Raw genomic sequence first — 20,924 nt, forward strand, 5'->3', positions numbered from 1 at the left:
TATATAATACGTAGATATAAATAGATTATTAAACCCACAATTAAACAGTAGATCCGTGGTTTGGATACAAATAAATTAAAGAGAAACTAACTAAAAACAAAATATTAAACAAAAAAAGGATTAATCTCATTACAAACTTAATCGCATTATTCTTGTGAATCTTGTGACCAGGAAGCTGCTGTGCAGTGAGCAATAGAGTCAAGCACAACCACTGAGCTCTCTAAGATGAGCACAGTGAGCTGGAATAACAGAACCACAAAGCCCTATTAAATGTCATCCTATGGAGAGGCACAGACTGGAGTCTGAACTGTGGCTGTGAGCCTCAGTTGGCTGTGTGTCCTCCCAGCTAAACAGGTCAGGGGGTCAGAGATGGCATGCATAGAAGACGATGCTGATTTTGTAATAGTTTCTATACATATACATGCACCTACACTGACATTTTTGACTGTTTACACTACTTCTTGATGCTTTTTCAGCATGCATTAAAAAACATCAAAAAATTGCGGCACCCAAAATATTATATGCACAGCTGACATTTATCTTAATTTTTCTTTATTTTCTTCACACCTCACTTGTCTCGCACACTATTTCATCAACTAAATTAAAAAAATAAATAAAGAAAGAAAATTTGAACAAAATCTTATTAAGGGGAAACTTGTTCTTGTTGTTGTAGAAATTGATGCCACAACTGCAGTGACAATTTTTGTGAAATACAAATATTTATAATTATTGAAATAGTTTATGTCAATCTTTGTTTAGATGATCATAGTTTTTAAATATGTAATAATGTTTCACATTTTTATGATTGATTTTCAAATTTATACTTGAAAGTCTATGTCGGGACAAGCGTAGAATTATAACATCTACACCTAAAAGGCCATTCAAAACTAGCAAAAATGAATGATGACAAATATAAATCAGTCTATAATCTATAACACAGTATTATGTCCGAGGCTGAAATAACTTACACTTTGTAAAAAGCTTGAAGCAGTAATCTAGTACTGCATTCTGAACCATGTTTTTTTTGGCGCATCATAAAACTAGTTTAGTTATTTTTGTATTTTGGTTGAAATAAAATCTCTTGATTCTCGGCAGTACAGAATAATTCCGTTGAATCAGAGTTACAGCTACAGACTTTATAACTTCAACTAAACTACATCAATATTCCACACCAGTGAGTGATTAATCATTGTAAAACAAGCAGAGATGTTGGAAAGCAGCTAGAGTGCTCTTTCTGTGGCCCTTAAATAAGTGAAGCATATTTGCTCTTCTGTGAGCAGTGTCCTGGCACACAGGCCTAGTTAAAGTGTCATATGAACATACAGTGAGAGGCCTACAGTGGAGACATAACTATTTATGTTTTATTGGCTCCACAGGCTCTACAGCTGAGATATAAACAAAATAGCAGCCACAAATCAGCATTGTATGCTTGTCCAGATCAATCACCTTGTCTGCCATTGTGCTCAGACACACATCCAAGCTTCATCTGTCATTTTTCTACAAACATTGGTGGTAATGAAGACAGCAACAACTGTAGCCAGTGGTGGACAGTAACAAAGCATTTTTTACTCAGTTACAGTGCTTAGGTACTTTATCTGAATAGTTTTGTTTTGAGAAACTTTTACTTGACTGCATTCCAAAGCATAATATCATACTTTTTACTCCACTACATTTCATTCCAAAGCCTAATATCATACTTTTTTACTCCCCTACATTTTATGGAAGAATATGGTTTCTCTTTAATTTTTACCAAAGGTTTTTTTTTCTGTAATTTAATTATTTTTTTTTTTTTTTTTTTTGATAGTATATCCTTCCCCAGGTATTTTTAAAAAGTAGGATTATATAAAATATATAGATACTAAGGTTGATTAAATATAAAAGTATATAATATTAAAATGTCAAAACAAACAGTTATCTATCTGTACGTTTTAAATACTTTTGTACTCAGTTAAAATGGTACTTAATACTTTAACTGGAGTAATTTTACTTAAGTACTTGCTTTGTGCACTTCGTCCAGCACTGATTATAGTGAAGCAATAATGTGTCCAAGCTTTCCTCCGCTCCATCACCTTTCACACTGCTAGAGTGACTGCTACACACAAAACCTGCAGATTAACCCGCAGAAAAATGCAGCTCTGTATAGAAACAGATGCTAGGAAATGGGTTTTGTGGGGTGTTTGTGCTGTACAAGGTTGCTGGAAGTGAAAAAAGTGAAATGAAAATTGAGGAAAAGAAAGAGGATTTGTTTTTACAGTTGCCATGACCTTAATGTTGTTGGGAATGTAAAAAAATTGCGGTGGGTTTGAATTAAATAAAAAATATTTAATAAAAAAGAAGGAATGTTTTTTACAGTTGCCATGAATCCTTAATAATAATAAAGTTTGTAACACTGCCTGGAACACAAGCAATTCAATTGGCAAATATGGAATTAAAATTAATCTGGGGAAAATCAACAAGCTCAAAGAATGAGACCGCATCAAACTGTCAGGGTCGACGAGGTCCCTGATCTCATACCAGCTATATGACTAACACTTTTTTTAATGCTTGTGGTGACCCAAATTTTTCATAGTGCTGCTCTGCTGCTCCACAAAATCTCTACAAAAATTCTAAACAATAAGTTTGTCGATTACACTGTGGTTAACAATTCCTTGTTTTTTTTGATGGCTTTTTTTTTTTTTTTTTATTATATGATGTGTGTGTATGTATGAATAATATCTGCAATTACATTGTGCTTAAGGTAATCACAGCATGTCAAATCAAAAGCAGTGTGACTGTGGGGAAAACAAAATGCTGCATTACACTAATGAGTATGGGATAATATTGTTTATTTGCATAGTATATTTATTTTGAGAGAAAGTTTATATAGTGTGCAATTTTACACACAGACTATGCAACAAACTCCCAGTCTGTAACTTAATAAACTCAGCAATCAGCTCTAACAGTAAGTGAAGATAGGCAACCGTGTTTCTCTATTCACCATGTGCTTGTCCAGATGGCAGCAAGAACCGATGTTTCAAAAAGCCTCCAATCAGACCTGTCTAGTGGCTTTAACGAGAACAAGCTGAGAAGCCGGCCAAGGAAAGTGTTTATAGGCCATTTCATATGAGAGGAGCAAAGAGTGAGTCAAAGCAAAGAAGAGATTTGATTTGAGAGGGTGGCTTGATTTATGTAAGATATATGTATGTATGGAAGGTAGTTAGTGTCTGTCTGACAACTAATTTCTTCATTTGAGACCGCTCGTATATGGTGGATTTCAATTTTAGAGTTGCTTGCCAAGGCAATCTTCACTCAGCCCTAGAGTGTTAGCTTTGGTTTGCTTGCCCTTCACAGTCATACAGTGGAGAAAATATTTATTTGATCCCCTGCTGATTTTTTTAGTTAGTCCACTTACAAAGAAATGAAGTGTCTGTCATTTTTATGCTAGGTTTATTTTAAAGGGTTACTACATCCCAAAATGAAAATTTTGTCATTAATCACTTACCCCCATGTTGTTCCAAACCCGTAAAAGCTTTGTTCGTCTTCGGAACACAATTTAAGATATTTTGGATGAAAACCGGGAGGCCTGTGACTGTCCCATTGACTGCATCAAGGTCCATAAAAGGTATGGAAGTCGTTGTCAGAATACTCCATCTGCCATCAGACCTGCAATCTGGGTTATATGAAGCAACGGGAACACTTTTTGTAAGCAAAGAAAACAAAAATAACAACATTATTCAGTAATTCCTTTGTCAACAGTCTCCTCTGTGTCTCTCCATATCACCTCCATAGCATCCTTGTAGAGCGGATGATACAGAAGAGCATACACAGCATATGGTGATATGGAGACACAGAGGAGACCGTTGACAAAGGAATTGTTGAATAAAGTCATTATTTTTGTTTTCTTCGCTTAAAGTGTTCCCGTCGCTTCATATAACCCAGATTGCACATCTGATGGCAGATGAAGTATTCTGACGACGACTTTTATACCTTTTCTGGACCTTGACACTGTTATCTACTTGGCAGTCTATGGGACAATCAAAGGCCTCCCGGTTTTCATCCAAAATATTTTAAATTGTGTTCCGAAGACGAACGTAGCTTTTACGGGTTTGGAACAACATGGGGGTACGTGATTAATGACAAAATTTTCATTTTGGGGTGGAGTGTCCCTTTAAGGTATAGAGACAGAATAACCCCCCAAAAAATCCAGAAAAAAACACATTATATAAAGGTTCGAAATTGATTTGCATTTCAGTCAAATGAAGGTATGTTTGGGAAACGCACCCCTGATCAGTAAGTAATATCCCAGCAACCGTCTAGAACTCCATTTCAACCACACATTTAACATTAAACTCTAGTCCAGGCGCACATATGCCCGTGAGCGCACACACATAAACTGAACAGGTGGCAGCGCCAGAGAGGAAGCTGCAGCAGATGGCATCATCCACCTGACTTACACCAAAACTACTATACCTTCAATTAAATTTCTATTAAAAAAAGATCACCTACGCGCATAAATCCTCCAGTATTTCTAAGATGTTTAGAATTGCTTAATGAAATACAAAAATAGCTGTGATACAGTTGTAAAACTAATTGGACTGATATTACAGGACTGTAATGAGATGTTATGAACACTTTTATAATTGGATTTAAACAATATTTAAGAGTGTAATCAAACTAATATGTGACCCTGGACCACAAAACCAGTGATAAAGGTCAATTTTTCAAAACTGAGATTTACACATCATCTGAAAGCTGAATAAATAAGCTTCTGAATAAATATAGGACAATATTTGGTCGAGATACAACTATTTGAAAATCTGGAATCTGAGGGTGCAAAAAAATCAAAATATTTTCAGTAGGAAATTGACTAAATATTTTTATTGGAAATTATTTTTTATTTTATATTATTGTTTTTTTTGGTATAATATAAATATATATTTTTTTGGCATATAATGTGTTTTTTTGTATTTTTATAAATATACCCCAGTGACTTAAGACTGGTTTTGTGATCCAGGGTCACATATAAATGCTTCCCTGTAGGAACCAGGTCATATCAAGGGTTTCTGGAACCCTAAGGTCCAGAACCAGGTCTGACAGCTATAACTAAGAAGGTCTACCAGGTCAACTTGGGCCTCAGCAGCTTTATTCCTAACGAATAACCATCTACTCGCGAGCTACTGATCATTTATTATCAGCTTGGAGTAGCTGGAAACAATTTAAACCAGCTATCACCTGGATTTTCCAGCAGGGTTTAACAAAGAGAAAGTTTTCCACAAAGTTTAATGCAAGCAAACATGCCGACAAGAGTTTCAGAAAATATTCATTCCTAAACGTACCTTTTGATCCAATTTGTTGGGTTGGGAACCTGCCTGGACATTGCCAGCGTCATTCTCAGCTAAACACTGATAGAAACCTTCATCTGACTTGACCAGCCCCAGCACCTGCAAGTTCTGCTCCTTCTGTAAAGAGGCACACAAGAACATCACTGTCATCTAGAAGAAATACTGTATTTATCTGTAGATGCACTGTAAAAGGTCAACAGCATTTCCTCACTCATGTAGAGCTAGCTGGCAACTTACAATGATCTTGAAATAGTCGCTGGGAATAACAGCATCTCCGTTCTTCACCCATTTGATGGTGGGAGCGGGTGAGCCGGTGACCTCACACTCGAAGGTGATGTCTGTGGCTTCATGAGCATATATGCTAGCTGGCTTCTTCAGGAACTGCGGGGAAGCTGAGAAGAAAAGCAATAAAACAAATCATATGAGCATGAGAAACCAAACATTTGTTTCTTCAGAGAAATAATGCTTCAAAATGTCTGTATGGCTTAATGCCACTAATGATTTCGGGAAAACAATGTGATTTGATTAGGAAAAGAAAATGCTGCTTTTGACATTTCCCAACCTCTAAAAATACCCTAAACACCAGGATGTGGGCTAAAAATTATTTTCTTCCTAATAGCCAGAGGAAAATGCATAACCTCCAAAGGCTTCCCATTAGCAAATGAGGTTATTTGATCTTGGAGAAGATAAACAGGACATAGATCATCTCAATAACAAGGTAGTGTGCACCAGAATGATTCAGGCCTGTCTGTTGGGATGTAATTGGATTGTTGCTCTGCGCTGTGCCTGAATCTCTACCACATAACCACAACCCCCGGTTGCTGTATATTTTATACGAATTGCACATTTACAAAACATTACTATATCTTTTGTATGTTTTTTATACTTTTGCTCTCACTTTTGTATATATGTGTGTGTTATTTTTGGGGTCTGTTATTTTTATATTTTTATATAAGTGTGTGAAAAATATTTGTCGCTCAGACCATATACAGTACTTTTTTTTAAAGAGAAATAAGCATAATTACAAATAAATTGTACAAAATAAATAAAAAAGCTGCACAAGAAAATTTTAAAATGTAACAGCACATTATATAGTGATATTAACGATTTCATAAAAACTTTATGTTCCTAAAACCAACAGAAAAATGTTAAGAATAATTGAATGGAATAATTTAATGAATGATATAAACATAGATTAATTTTATTTTTAATTTTTAAAATAAAAATGAGTATAATAACAAATAAACTGTACAGCAAGCACAACACATTATACATTATAAAAATTATAAATGCATATAAAATATATATAAATGAATATTATAAAATACATTGTTTATAATGTTAATTGAAAGAAAAAATTCCATTATGACAAATAAACTGTACAATACGCAAAAGAAAAGATTTAGAATGTGACATTATATAAATGAGATTTCTAATTCTTATATGTTATATTTAGGCCTGTCGCAATAATTAAATAACCGTTTAATAGAGATTATTTGATCTAACCGCGGTTGTTTCAGACATAAAAATCAGACAATTAATCGTGATAATCGGCATATTCGCCAAAGCCCTAAAACAGACAATTAAATCGCAATAACCATGACTATTTTTAGACAATTAATCATAATAGAAATTTAGTAATCGTGAAAGTTTTATTTTTGTTATAGTATTAGTTATATGAACTTTTGTTCACAAATTATTTACTGTATTTTTTGTATATATTATATATAAATTTCTATGTGTGGAATCTATACATTTAGATCGAAAATCTAAATGTATAAATATGAGCAAAATTAGCAAAGGGTAAAAATAGCAAATAGAGACTACAGAATGTCATTAACATAAAAATGTATAAGACTGTGAACAGAATTCTTAATAGAAAACCAGCTACAAGCAGAATGGCTACATAAAGCTATGGCTAGATAGAAGCTGAGCTAAAATGAAGCTCACTGGATGTTTTCCATACAATATCTGGACCTGTATATCTAACATAAGCTGCAGCATCAGGGCCAAACTGACAGAGGTAAGGTGATGAATGGCTGTTAGTATGTGCTCCTGCAGTTTGCTGAGGCCTGCACACACAACCTGCTGAAAAACACTTGTCACACACTGCTGGGTTCCTGCTCACGCCAGCTCCACACGGGACAGATGGTTTGTGTTTCAATCACTCAGTATATCTCACACACATAAACCCAGCAGCACATACACAGGGCAGCACTCATATCGGCGGCCACTGACTGTAAAAATGTTGCATCAGCTGCAAATGTACAGATAAAGGCTGTGCTGATGTTTGATTGCACACACTTTTGCATTTTTGTTACACAGCCACCCCAAGACATTTTTCATATTAAAGTCAAAATGGAACACAATTCACATCCTATTTTACTTCCATAGTCTGATAAACTTCCTAGTATGGAATATGTTACAGCAGGACATGGTTTTATGATCAGAGACTGGCTGGATTATAAAAAGTTAATGGAGAATTATAAACTCAAAAGGCAGAATTGTGAGCTTTTTTATTTTTTTTTTATTCGGTGGTGGAAACAAGCTTCTATAGGTTACACTCCTATACATTCTAGCGGGAGATTATTGTGATGATAAAACATCTCAAATGACCACACAGCTCTTATCACCACCTCGATTGCATTCAGGAGCATGTCTCGGGTTTCCAGCTATATTAATGTCAAAGCTCAACACACACTGTTGTTTCTATTCATCTACCCTGCATTTCAGAGTAGGCTAAGAAACAGCAACCTACAAGCTACTCCCTTATGTTTTGCGTAGCACAGAAAAGACAGTCTATCAAAGTTTAATAGGATTCAGGTTTCTCACCTACAGTATAACAAGAACACAGAGAGTGCAGAAATTCCCAGATCAATCTGACCTGCTCACACTAGCACACATCTCTGCATGTTGACTAGTAATGTACACAGCAGAATGTATTCATAACTCTTCTGCGCCCACTGGTTGACATTTAAAAACTGAGCAAACAAGACATGAAAGTCATTGTTTTATTTCACGCTTGAAACAGGAACACATGATTGTTTTGGATGCAATACGACCTGCTCTATTAATAGCATTATGTTGATCACAACAAAACAATTTTGATTTGTTAAAAAAACAACAACCTTGCAACAGGAGTAAACAAGAGGGTCCAAAGGGTTTACATGCAGAAATATGAATCTCATATTTTGTTAAAGGATGAATTATTCAGCATGCATTTTTCAGCTAAACCTATTACTATTCGAGCTGTGAAGCATTTTTAGAAGTGTGGGACTACTGTTCTGGGCAAATTAACTTCTGGTTGTGTGTTACCAATGTATTTCCTGTGAGTGTAGTATAGTTATAAATATTACATAAGTTATTCAGCAATTCAATCACACTATTTTCATGCCAGCATGCATTATGTTGAAGTCTTGTGGGTATTATTTTTAAAACAGTGTGTATTTTGCTTTTATGTCCTTTTGTGGAAGAGAAGTAAACTTTATCATATTTAAAAAAAAAAAAGGGAAAATATGGAAATAATATACTTTTTTAGAATGTATTTAATTGGGTGGTGAATGTTTTTTTTTGGATATTCTTCTTGTTGTTTGCTAAAAAAATGAAAATGTTTAAGAGTTTACATTTATATTAATGCAATAAGTTGGAATTAAAAATGATTTTGACTCATTTAATTAGAACATAAGTAGATCTTTATATGTTATTTCATAATTACTTATATTGCCTTTGAAATATGATTAAAGTGTAACGTTGAATGTACTGACAAGCATTTATGGTAAACTGAAAAATACTTGAAACTTACATGTAATCAATTTAAATACTTTTGTAATTACATATTTTAACAACATAATATCAAATAAATTACTAAAATTATAATCAAGTATTTTAAGCATGCTAGTCAACACATCAATATACAGTAAGTGAACTTAATTAAATGCATGACAAGATTTTTAAAACATAATGACTTAAAATTGATTTGATTAGTGTACTCACTGTAAATACACTTACAGTAAGTGGCCTTTTATTTGACTGGCATTATGTACAAGTACAGTTTTTTAAAATATATTTTATGCTACAAGTGCACATTCAATACAGTTTTCACTTAAAAGAGCAAAGGGACCACTGAAATTATTTTCTGTGACAATCAACATCATACCATAAAAATGTTGACAAAACTCATTTCTGAACCCAGAGCATCTCTATTCAGAACACTGACGAAACAGCCCATGAGTTTGGCATTGCACCTCCTTTGTGAGCTGCTGGATTTACTGTACTATCGCTCCAGCCTCCAACACAATACCTCTCCCACCCACAAAGGGAAAGCAAAGGGCCTAAAAGTAGGGTCTGGGTGCCCTCCAGTATCTTTCATCTTTTCATCTCGTCACAGTGTAGGATCAATTTCCAGCAGATGGACAGATGGCCAAAGCTCATTACACTCCACATATCTGCATGAAATCAACAGCCCAGATTCAATTCTATTCTCTGTGATTTCACACCTGTCTGAACCATCTCGCGTCCCTTTTATCATCACACAATCACATCTCACGCACTAGCCAGTCCCGCCCAAAAGCTACAGCTTGAGCAATTACCGAGTACCAATACCTGTTACTGTATCTGAAGTGTGATCAGAGCGTGCAATCGAATTACAGAACTTAATGTCACCGAGAAAACGCAACACTTCCTCTGAACAGTACTAGAGGAAAGAGCTTTACAGTGTGACGTGACAATCACTTGACTAGTCCTTTATAAAGCAGTGAGGTTTAATCTTACCTTTCAGCGTGAGCTCAGTCTGGGCCTCAATGGATCCATTGGTGTTGTCTGCCATGCAGCTATACACACCGGCGTCTTCCTCAGTGAGATTGAAGGTCCACAGACTGCCTCCACCAAGCACTTCAAAGCGGCCCTTTCTGTGTGGAAAAGAGTAAAATGTCAGAAAGCTCCATGCAGAAAGTTAAATGCATACTTAGCCCAACGCTAATTCAATAACTGCAGTATATATGGTCCTGGATCTATATTGCAAAGGGTGCATTCTAGCAGAAAAAGGCAGCCTCAACATTGTGGTGTGTGGTTTAGCTGTAAAGGTCAGACTTGGTAATCAGAAGGTCTCTGGTTTGATCCCCACCGGGGCAAAAAATGAATGGGTCACCATTGTGCCCTTGAGGTCACCAAGGCACTTAATCCCAGGGTGCTTCAGGAGGATTGATGAATAATTGTACTGTATGATGCTTTGGATAAAGGGGATTCTTCCCTAAGAGGGTAGTTATAGTAGGGAAATATTGTTAGTTCACATTAGAATATCAAGGTAATTATATTATTATTATTATTATTATTAATTTCAACCCTGCTACCTGTTATCTAAATACAAAAGACATCACTGAATATTTATTTATGCATTTACCATTTTTTTTTATCTTTGTTACCAAAAGTTGTCTGAATAGAAAAGACATATCTGAATTAATGTACTTATTTGGTATTTTTTGCCCCATTACCAAAAGTTGTCTGAATACAAAAGAGTAGTGTTGTCACGGTACCAAAATCTCAGTATTCGGTACCAATACCAGTGAAAATCCACGGTTCTTGGTACCAATTTCGGTACCAAAGCAAAACACAAAAACATGCTAATTAATTTTTTTTTACTATACTTTCATTTAATCCAAACTGTGTACATATTTAATTTTAAAGGGATTTTGAATTTTAAAGCCAAGGATAACAAATAAGTTAGCTAAAAAATAAAAAGCCCAGAACTGCTTTTCTGACTGATATGACACAAACAATGTTAACCATTTGTACATTCTCTGACACATATATTTTAGATTCACAATTCATTAAAAAGCCTCAGGTGTGTAAAAATAGTAAATATCATGTCATCCAGTTTTTTTACCCTAATAAAAGTTATAGGAGCATTAAATAGTTAATAAAGAAACTTCATTCTAATGCTCATTATATTAGTGTTAGCCGCGGTTATGCTAACGATTAACTACTCTAATAACAGCGTTGATTTCAATCCGACATTCAAATTAAAATATTTCATAGTATTCATAACAGAAGCGGTGTTTCCCACAGCGGCATCGTGCTTGTAGAGCGCAAGAGAGAGAGAGGTTTGTTTGGTAAAGGGTGTTAGTGTTTGTTGAGAGAAACTGCTCAGGCATTACAGGCAAGATTAAATGAAAATGACATCCATAATTTTCTGAAGACAGTCGGTTTTCTTCAGAAATACAGTGATATAAATAACCCGGGTTTAGACTTTGACACGTGCAGTGCTCATGTTTATTTAACGAAGTCAAAATCTGTTTGTTGCGGTCAGTTTTGATATTTCCGATTGTGTGGGAAACACTGTGAAACTCACCTGCTTGAACTCTTTAATTTGATCTGGGTGTCTGCCTTTAAAGTGTTTTGTTAGTTTGGTGTGTTTCCTTCTTTTGAGGTTGCCTCATCTCAGTGCTTTTATGAAGAGAGCACATCTGCACAACTGTGGGATAGTGCACCAAGAACCGAGTCGACCGGGTACTCGGTACCACCGGTACTTAATAAAACTGGTACCGTAACATTTTCGTTTTTTTTTGTACCGACTTGGTACCGAAGTACCGGTTCAATGGCTGTGCTTGATGGATGTAGTCAACACCACAATTTGGGTAAAAATTGAGAAAATGATTTCTGCAGCAATTCATTTTTTCTTTGCCTAATCAATAAACTATCAACATTTGGTTGGGAAAATTTTCAACACAGGGCACATACTGTGATGCTGGGCAAGGAATCAATGGCTTAGAAGAAAGAAGAGTGTGGCCACAGTATGAGGCAGAGGAGCAGGATGGTCTTCAGCACAGAGATCACAGGGATGCGGAGATTGCAGAACCTCCACTCAACCTGATCTGTCAGCCATCGACTGGCATCAAACACCAGCACATTAATACCAGCATTCTCACACTGACACATTCCCTATTTTATTTCATTGCCTGTCTCTCAGTCTCAGACATGCAAGTAACCTGAACCATGTGCTGCATTCAAAATTGTGGGTTTTTTGGGAAACAAGTGTGTGATCTCAAAGGTTCTTTATTATTTTATTTTTGCCCTTTTATGTTGTAAGTTAAAGCTTTTTTAAAGATTTTTTTAATTATATGTTATTGATTTCTGATTTTTAAAGTTATACTCCAGGGATAATTGAAAATTTTGTGATTATTTTGTTAGTCTTCAGAACACAATTTAAGATATTTTGGATGAAAACCGGGATGGCTGTGACTGTCCCATAGACTGCCAAGTAAATAACAGTGTCAAGGTCCAGGAAAGGTATGACAGTCGTCGTCAGAATAGTCCATCTGCCATCAGATGTGCAATCTGGGTTATATGAAGCGACGGAAACACTTTTTGTAAGTGAAGAAAACAAAATAAACGACTTTTATTCAATAATTCCTTTGTCAGCGGTCTCGGTCTCCTCATATGCGTGTATGTACTCTTGGTCAGCCACGCCCACAAGGATGCGCTGTCTCTCCATATCACCGTATGCTGTGTATGCTCTTCTGTATCATCCGTGCCACAAGGATGCATTGTTTCTATGTGTATTTAGCTTTGCTTATATGAAATAAAACAACGCATCCTTGTAGAGCGGATGATACAGAAGAAAGTTGTGTTCCTAAGGATTTTCGTATTTTTTGTTTTAGTTTGTGTTTAAATGAAGAGTGGTGTTTTTGGGTTTAGTTTATATTTAAATCAACAGAGATGGGAGTACAATTAATTAGTGTAAGTCATTCCTTCACCATTGCCAGTACCAAAATCTACAATTTATAAATTGCAGAGTATGAAACAGCACTCTGAAGTCCTGAGAGGGCAGCCTGACAGTGTCCATTACACACGCCAGACCACAGGACTTGCATAAAGAGAACTCAAAGTAACTCAATGTCTTGTGCTCAGAGAAACTCCACCCTACCTCAACCATCAAACATACCTCATCCCACAGGAAAACCAGCAGGTCTCATAAAGGAGGTCTTTGTCCTTTTGTGCTGAAGAACACGCAATGAAACACGTAGGCCCACTGTGGAGCTTTTCCACCTAAGACACGCTTCAGTCTTCATGTTTTTCTTTCATGGACCGTGACATTATTACTCATATGTTCTTTTAGGAGTGTGAATGCTGAAGTTCCACACATCAGTGCCTCTCAGCTGCACTTGTCTCTGTATGTTTCTTGAGTCAAATGCCTTCAAAACGTTAATGTGAGGGAGGCACAACCTTAGTGACAATATCCTTTGCATTTGTCATTGTGTAATTTCACTTGATTAAGTCTGAAAGATACACTTAGACTCCTTGGAACTGCAGCATGTTAATGATTGAAAATAATATAAATTAGAAAAAAAAAATGTTAAAATATACAGACTTAGGGCTAGGCGATTTTTCCAATTTTATCGAGTAATTCGAATTTAAGGTTTTGCGACGATTGTATTTTTTTTTAGAAATCAAGGAATCGCAATTTTGAATGGAAATATTACGAAATGTTAGAATTAGACACTTTGAGAATATGCCCGTGATAACAGTAAAGAGAAAAGAATGATCCGACCACATGTCGGTGCAATTGATGTGAGTGGAACAGTCAAACAGGTCCATGTTTACATAGAAAAAATTATGGAAAAGCTGCGCAAGTGAATAAAAAACTTGTAACTACTGTATGTCTGATATTTCATGTTTGCATCATGGCGACAGACTGAAAGCTGCTGTTGTTGTCTAGTCAGATTTGTCAAAATAGCGCTAAGCTGATTTGGAGAGACACAGAGGAGAGGAATTGTTGAATAAAGTCATTATTTTTGTTTTCTTTGTGTACAAAAAGTATTCTCGTCGCTTCATAACGTTACGGTTGAACCACTGATGGCAGATGGATTATTCATACTTTTCTGGATCTTGACAGTGTTATTTACTTGGCAGTCTGTGGGACAGTCTCAAGCCTACCTGTTTTCATCCGAAATATCTTAAATTGTGTTCCGAAGACGAACAAAGCTTTTACGGGTTTGGAACGACATGGGGGTAAGTGATTAATGACAAAATGTTCATTTTGGGATGGAGTAACCCTTTAAGTGATTTGTTTAAGTTTTTAATGATGTTGTGTTCTTTTTGTGTTGTGGTATTGGAATATAATTATTTTTAAATAGAGGGTTAATAAAGAAAAAGATCATGTTGTATTTACATTTTTTAAGTTGACTAGTTAAAAATCATAAAAATAAAAATAAAAATCGAGAACCGGTCAAATGTTCTGAAAAAAAAAAAAAAAAAATTGAGATTTTAATTTTTTGCCAAATTGCCCAGCCCTATACAGACTATTATTATTTTATGGCAAAAGTATTTATTTATTTATTTATTTTGTTTAGTTATTCGTTCATTCATTCATTCATGTTTTTATTCATACATTCACTATTTTTCATCCCGGTTACCAAAAATTGTCTGAATACAAAAGACATGTCTAAAAACAATTAAAAACCCTGTGTGCTTTCTAGCAATAAAAATCAAAAAAGAGAAAATTACTATACATACATATATAAAACAAAATGGGTAAAGGGTTGCAAGTAAAAGGGTTTCAGTTTTAGGATGAATTATGCTATCATTTAGATTTGGTTAGACCAAATGACCAAAAAAAAAAATAAAATACTGTAATATTTTCATATCTGTTAACTTAATACTGCTTAATATTTTCTTAATTTGTCAAAATGTACTGGCAAAAGCATCAACCATTCAGAACTGTTACCAAATTTAAATAAATACAAAATAAATAAACAAACAAACAATTCTTTCATAGGGAAAGAGTATTTTACCAATAGCTACAAATCATTTGGTCTGTAAATAGGCTATACTCTGCTCAGTGATTCTCATTCAGGCGTATTTAAACTTTATTTACTTAAAATGATTTTTTATGTTTATTCAATGCTTTTTGCTAGAAAATAACTCAAATAAGGGTTGTATTCAGACATACCCACGTTTTCTGTTAGAGTTTCAACAACCTCGTAAATAAACAAGTGAAGACTGGGTACCTCCTTTCACTTACCATCTGTTAAATAATAATAATAATTAAATAATAATAATATGAATTGATATAATACGAAATAATAATTATAATAAAATCGATGGTTCAAGCTCTATTTTGCAACATATAAAGATAAACAAAAATGGCATAAACAGAAATGACTTTTCCATTCTGAACATCACAAATCCTCCCATTCATTATTGAACAATTGGTCATTTCCTCACCCATACAGGGTTCCTTGAAATTTCTCAATTTGCACAAGTTAAACACATTCTATTCTTCATTCTGGACCGTCAGTGTATTAGGAGTGTTGAGGGAGCAGTAATGCTTTTGTTCCGTGTGAGGAGTTGCCTCAAATAACCCAGAACTAATGTGCAAAAGGCTCATGACTGCAGGCAGGTTAGGGCTAACAGCTAGCGCTGCATATGCTGTGATGTATATCCAGTGTGCAGCTCTGAGGCCAAACTACTGGCATCCGTCAACAGAAATCCAACACCAAACTACCGGTGGCGCTGACCCAACCTGCCTCAGAGCAGCCAGCCTGTGATTGATGCCGTCATAAGATACAAGTGAGCAAGATGAAAGGCTGCCTTGTCAACAGCTCAGAAGGTTCTGGCATGGTCTCCACCCTTAACTGTTCAGCTCCATGGCTGTGACTCCAAACAGAGGAGCTACTAATGCTGTGCCAAGACTTGAATGAGGGTAGTGACACTATTCCTTCTGATGCCACCAGCAAAAGTCGTGTGTTACTCCACTGGAAAATCCAGTCACAACCAGCTTCTGATGGTTTCTACCCTCATAAAGTCAAAAAAGTCACTGATATAATCTATAATTCAAAAAAGCATTGGAATTCCTGAAAAGAAAACCATATTAAGCAGTTTGCCATTTTTATCAGATATATCAGATATGTGTGTATGTATGTATTTATGTATTTATTAATGCCTGGTTTTGTGGCAACTCCAGTGTTAAAACTAAAACAGATTAAGTTCATTTTTTTTATCAAAGTATGGCAAAATATGGTTCATTGCTTATTAATATTTGGAAAAAAAACAACAAAAACCGATAGCCACAAAACCAAAGTCATATACTGTGATCAATAAAGCCATGTGGTGGATTAAAAAAGAAAAAGAAAAAGAAAAAAGAAAGTTCATGACTGTCAGTAAGTTTTTAAATCATTTTACCGGTTTTATTACAAAGCAAGGAAGATCAGGTGATATTGTATGTATATGAATGATTTCTTTTTCACAATGATTTGTGACTGAATGATTAATTCATTTTTACATTCATTAAACAAGTATCCTGAATCAATCGTTCAGTCACAAATGTCTTTAAGAAAATATATTTATGAAATGTAAGAAAATGTGTTTTTTTTAATTTGTTTGTTTTTAGAAAATATGTGTCATATGGTGTTACTTGATGGTATTGATGGATATGACATTTTTAGAAATTTAAATCCTTCTCTAATTTTTTATTAAAGCTTTTTTTTTGGGTCCCCTTCCCAAGTCTTTTGATTTTTACATTTTTAATCATGGACATTCTTCTTTGTCATTGACTCTTTATCTGGTCTACCACCTGATGTTCTCAAAATACCCATCAGGTACTAAATCCTATCTAAAACCATCAAACTAGACCAGTAAAGCAAACTGTTGTTTCACTGCAGGGAAGCTAAGACCATCTTGGGCTGGAATGATCTTTTTTTAATGCTGAATAATAGTTATGAATTAACTGCTTTTTAAAGAAAAAGAATTCATTCATATTTGTTAATTTACCAGCATTGTCGAATAATGAACTTTTCGCAGAGCAAATGAATAGATGTAGAGCACTGCAATGTGCAGGTGACTCCGAAATAGACTGAATATCCTCTCTGGACAGGGCTGCATCCTGACTACAACACATATTTAGAGAGTTCAAAGCAGAAAAAGCATTCCAATTCAAAAACCCTTATGAGCAAATATTATCTTATTTTCTAAATCATGAATATTATTTTCTCACAGCTGTGGGGACTCCAGTGTGATGTATGCTGCACTTTTATAGAACAAGGACTGAGCTTTAAATGAAATACCTCAGAAGAGGGAAAAACTGAGCATAAAATCAATATGAAGAGCTCCATCTTTACAATGAGTCAGAGTGTTTGTTTTTCCCAGCTGGGCTGAGATGGACCATCATCATACCTTTCTTTATGTGTCTAGCAGGTGCCTCCAATGGTTAACCAATATTTTGATTAACACATTACTCCGCACATGCCCAAAGCCACAGTCTGCGTAATATGCGCGCATTAGAGGTCTGAATGAACTGACTGGTGAGGCTGGATTTAGCCCTGGATGTGTCATTAGCTTCTGAGTGCACAGAGAGGCCACCGTCATTTCTAAAGGGACGGGACACAGAGGAACTCGGAGGGAAAGAGGAGAAGGAAAAAATGGACAGATAGGCAGAAATGGAGAGAGAGCCACAAAATTCATATGTTCCAGTGACAAAAACAGCTGCCACACATTTGGCTGAATGAATCCTGCTATAGTGCTGCATGGTCTATTCAACAGCAGCGATGTCCTGCCAACCAGTAAAACAGACATCCAGTACAATGCATTTCAACCCTTCAACCCACTTTTCATTCCAGCAGTGTGCCCGAGTCATAAATGACGTAGATTCAGCCTCGGATGGGCCACCCATGGACCAATCATTGAGCCTCTGATGCATGCTCCATGCACAAATGGCAAGGGCTTTTGCAAAATGGCAAGCTCCATTCTTTAAATCCGACATGTCTTGATCCCAATGCTCCCTTCACACCTCTGCTTTCTTAAAAACTATAATTTTCTATAAAATGGGGTTACCCAAACTGCAGACTGAAAACACTTGGGGGTTTGCAAGTTGATGAAAAAAAAAAAACATTAAAAAGACTTCCTAAAAATATTAATAATATTTTATTTACCCGCATGTCATGTGACCATTAATGGACATCAGAGTGACTGTGGATATGTGTATGTTGTTAAACTACTGAAATATAAATATAAAATTTCAGAGGGTACTTCAAATGAATATGAAAAGGTTTCAGCTGACAAAAATGTTTGGGGATGACTGCTATACAAAAAGAAAACTAAACAGCCCCAAAATAATAGAAAAATGCTGTGTAATGTAACAATAAAGTAAAAAGTCATAACATATTTCTTTTTTACCCTGAATGTGAATTTACACATCTTCATAATAATAATAATAAAAAAAATATATATTTTTTTATTTTATTTATTTTTTCACACAAAAGAACAACAACTTAGATTTAGTGGACAAAGGTTGTGTAAATATTTATAATAAATATATATTTTTAATTCTGCTTATTTGATTTCTATAAAATAAAATAAAATAAAATAAAATAAAATAAAATAAAATAAAATAAAAAAGCTTGAACTAGTATTTGTTCTTCAGAAAACTTAATAATAATAATATTATGATTACAAGATATATCTGACTTCATGGCCTTCCCCTAAAATCCCAGAACTATAATTCAGAAATCAATGTAAGCATATCAATTGCATTTTTATATGTATTCTTTGCAAAATTAATAATCAGTTTCCATGTGTCCGGGTGCACTGTTTTTTAATCAGTAAACCAAAAATGTACAAAGACCTAGGCAAATTTGCAATTGTTTGCAAGATTCGTGGCACTGAATCATTTAAACACACTTAAAATAAGGAAAATAAAGAGATTTGTTTACAATACAAATGGTTGGTCGTTTTATATCAATCAGGCGACCACTTCCTTTTTCAGTTCTTGGCCGAAATCAGCTGCAATGTGGATCAGATCGTATGCTGAAGGTTTAAGGTCTGGCAACACCAGATTATAAATTATATTGCTTGTGATCCAAACTGTAATATGTTATTTTCTTTCTCAATTTCTCTTTTACACACAGTCTGGCTTTCCCTTCCCCCCTCCCACCAGCTCTTTGTGCCAGTCTTCAGTGTTTATCCTTCAGTGAATCCAGCCTGTTGTTAAACTCCCACTAAGAATCCTGAGCATCTCCAAACCTGCTATTATATATCTCTCTCAGCTCTCTGCCCAGTGACTCGATCTGAAGAGCATCCCAGCCTGAGAGATGGGCATGCAGATAGTGCCAGGGACAGAGAGGGGCTGGTTTGGATTTCGACATGAGAAAAACACTTTTCCCCCTGAACACACATAAGGGAGTTAGAGAGGCTCCTTCTGTGTGGACTGATGTAGAAAAGGTCAGGGTATGGGAATAAACAGTAGTGTTAATCACCAGGCCACAGATGAAGTGAATAAAGCCTGCCCTTGTGAAAAACAAGTGTGCTTAATTGCACTGAATCAGTCTTACTGTGTAAGTCAATGTTACAGGTGTTACCAGTGATTCACATTTTAATGAGAGTCTATAAATCTAGTTTTGATCTCTGCTAAGTTATTCCATCTACATTTACATTTAGACTAAATGTAGGCTACTTGAAGATTGGAAATGTATTTTCTTCCCAGTGAAATACATTTTGAAATATATCTAGGTGTAGTTTTCCAAAAATATATGTGACCCTGGACCACAAAACCAGTTGTAAGTTGCACGGGGATATTTGTAGCAATAGCCAAAAATACATTGCAGGTCAAAATAATCGATTTTTCTTTTATGCCAAAAAAATCAATGGGATATTAAGTTAAGATCATGTTCTATGAAGATATTTCCTATTGTAAATTTTTTATCAGAAATATGCATTGCTAAGAACTTCATTTGGATAACTTTAAAGGCATTTCTTAATATTCAGATTTTTTTTTGCTCCCTCAGATTCCAGATTTACAAATAGTAGTATCTCGGCCAAATACTGTCCTATCCTAACAAACCATATTTAAAGCTTTTTAATTCAGCTTTCAGATGATGCATATATCTCTATTTAAAAAAAAATACCCTTATGGTTTTTTGGTCCACGGTCACATATTTAATTTAACTACAACATCTATTGAACATATGTTTTGGCCAGAAAAAAAAAAACAAAAAAAAAACAAACATTTGTTTGTTTTATTGTTGTTGTGTTTTTCGTTAAAATCAACAAAGAACCACAAACAAAGCATTCATTTTAAAATCCAAAGATCTTTGATTTATTTGTGTTTCAAATTTTGCCATGATTCAAGTATTTGTTCCCACAAATTAAATTGAGGCCATGAATAAATCATTTGTTCACTCGTTTTATTAAATTGTGGCCATGCTGTACTAATTTGTTTCCTGCATTCGAAATGAATCAAAATGTGGGAATGTATAACTATAACATGGCCATGATTTAATAGAACAAGGGAAAGAATTAATTCATGGGAACAAATTTATAATTTGTGGCTACAATAAAGATATATTTTTTTTGTCCGCATGTCATGTGCAGGTCTGCGTACATCACCAGTCTTATTTTTGTTAATGAAACCTCTATGTTTAATGTAAGTTTGTCATTGTATTATTTTATTGTTGATGCATTTTTCATTAAGAATAATAATGAACCCATCATTTTCAAGCATTCGTTTTGTTCAAAGAAAATAAAGATCTAACATCAAATATCAAAATAAGGGCTACAGGTTCTAAGCATCACTGACAATTATCTTAACTTGTAAAATGCAGTCTAATGTTGTTG

At 34.9% G+C, this 20,924-nt stretch overlaps 1 protein-coding gene across 1 annotated transcript in view; it reads right to left on the reverse strand.

Moving 5' to 3' along the window:
- LOC109052994 (neogenin-like) overlaps positions 1 to 20,924 on the reverse strand; it is a 95,760-nt gene that overhangs the window by 34,355 nt on the left and 40,481 nt on the right. The window contains 3 exon segments of the mRNA XM_042755083.1: positions 5,312 to 5,438; positions 5,559 to 5,713; positions 10,092 to 10,228. Of these exon segments, the coding sequence (XP_042611017.1) occupies positions 5,312 to 5,438; positions 5,559 to 5,713; positions 10,092 to 10,228 (419 nt within the window).

This window comes from Cyprinus carpio, unplaced genomic scaffold (genome assembly GCF_018340385.1).
Source record: "Cyprinus carpio isolate SPL01 unplaced genomic scaffold, ASM1834038v1 S000006632, whole genome shotgun sequence".
NCBI lineage: Eukaryota > Metazoa > Chordata > Actinopteri > Cypriniformes > Cyprinidae > Cyprinus > Cyprinus carpio.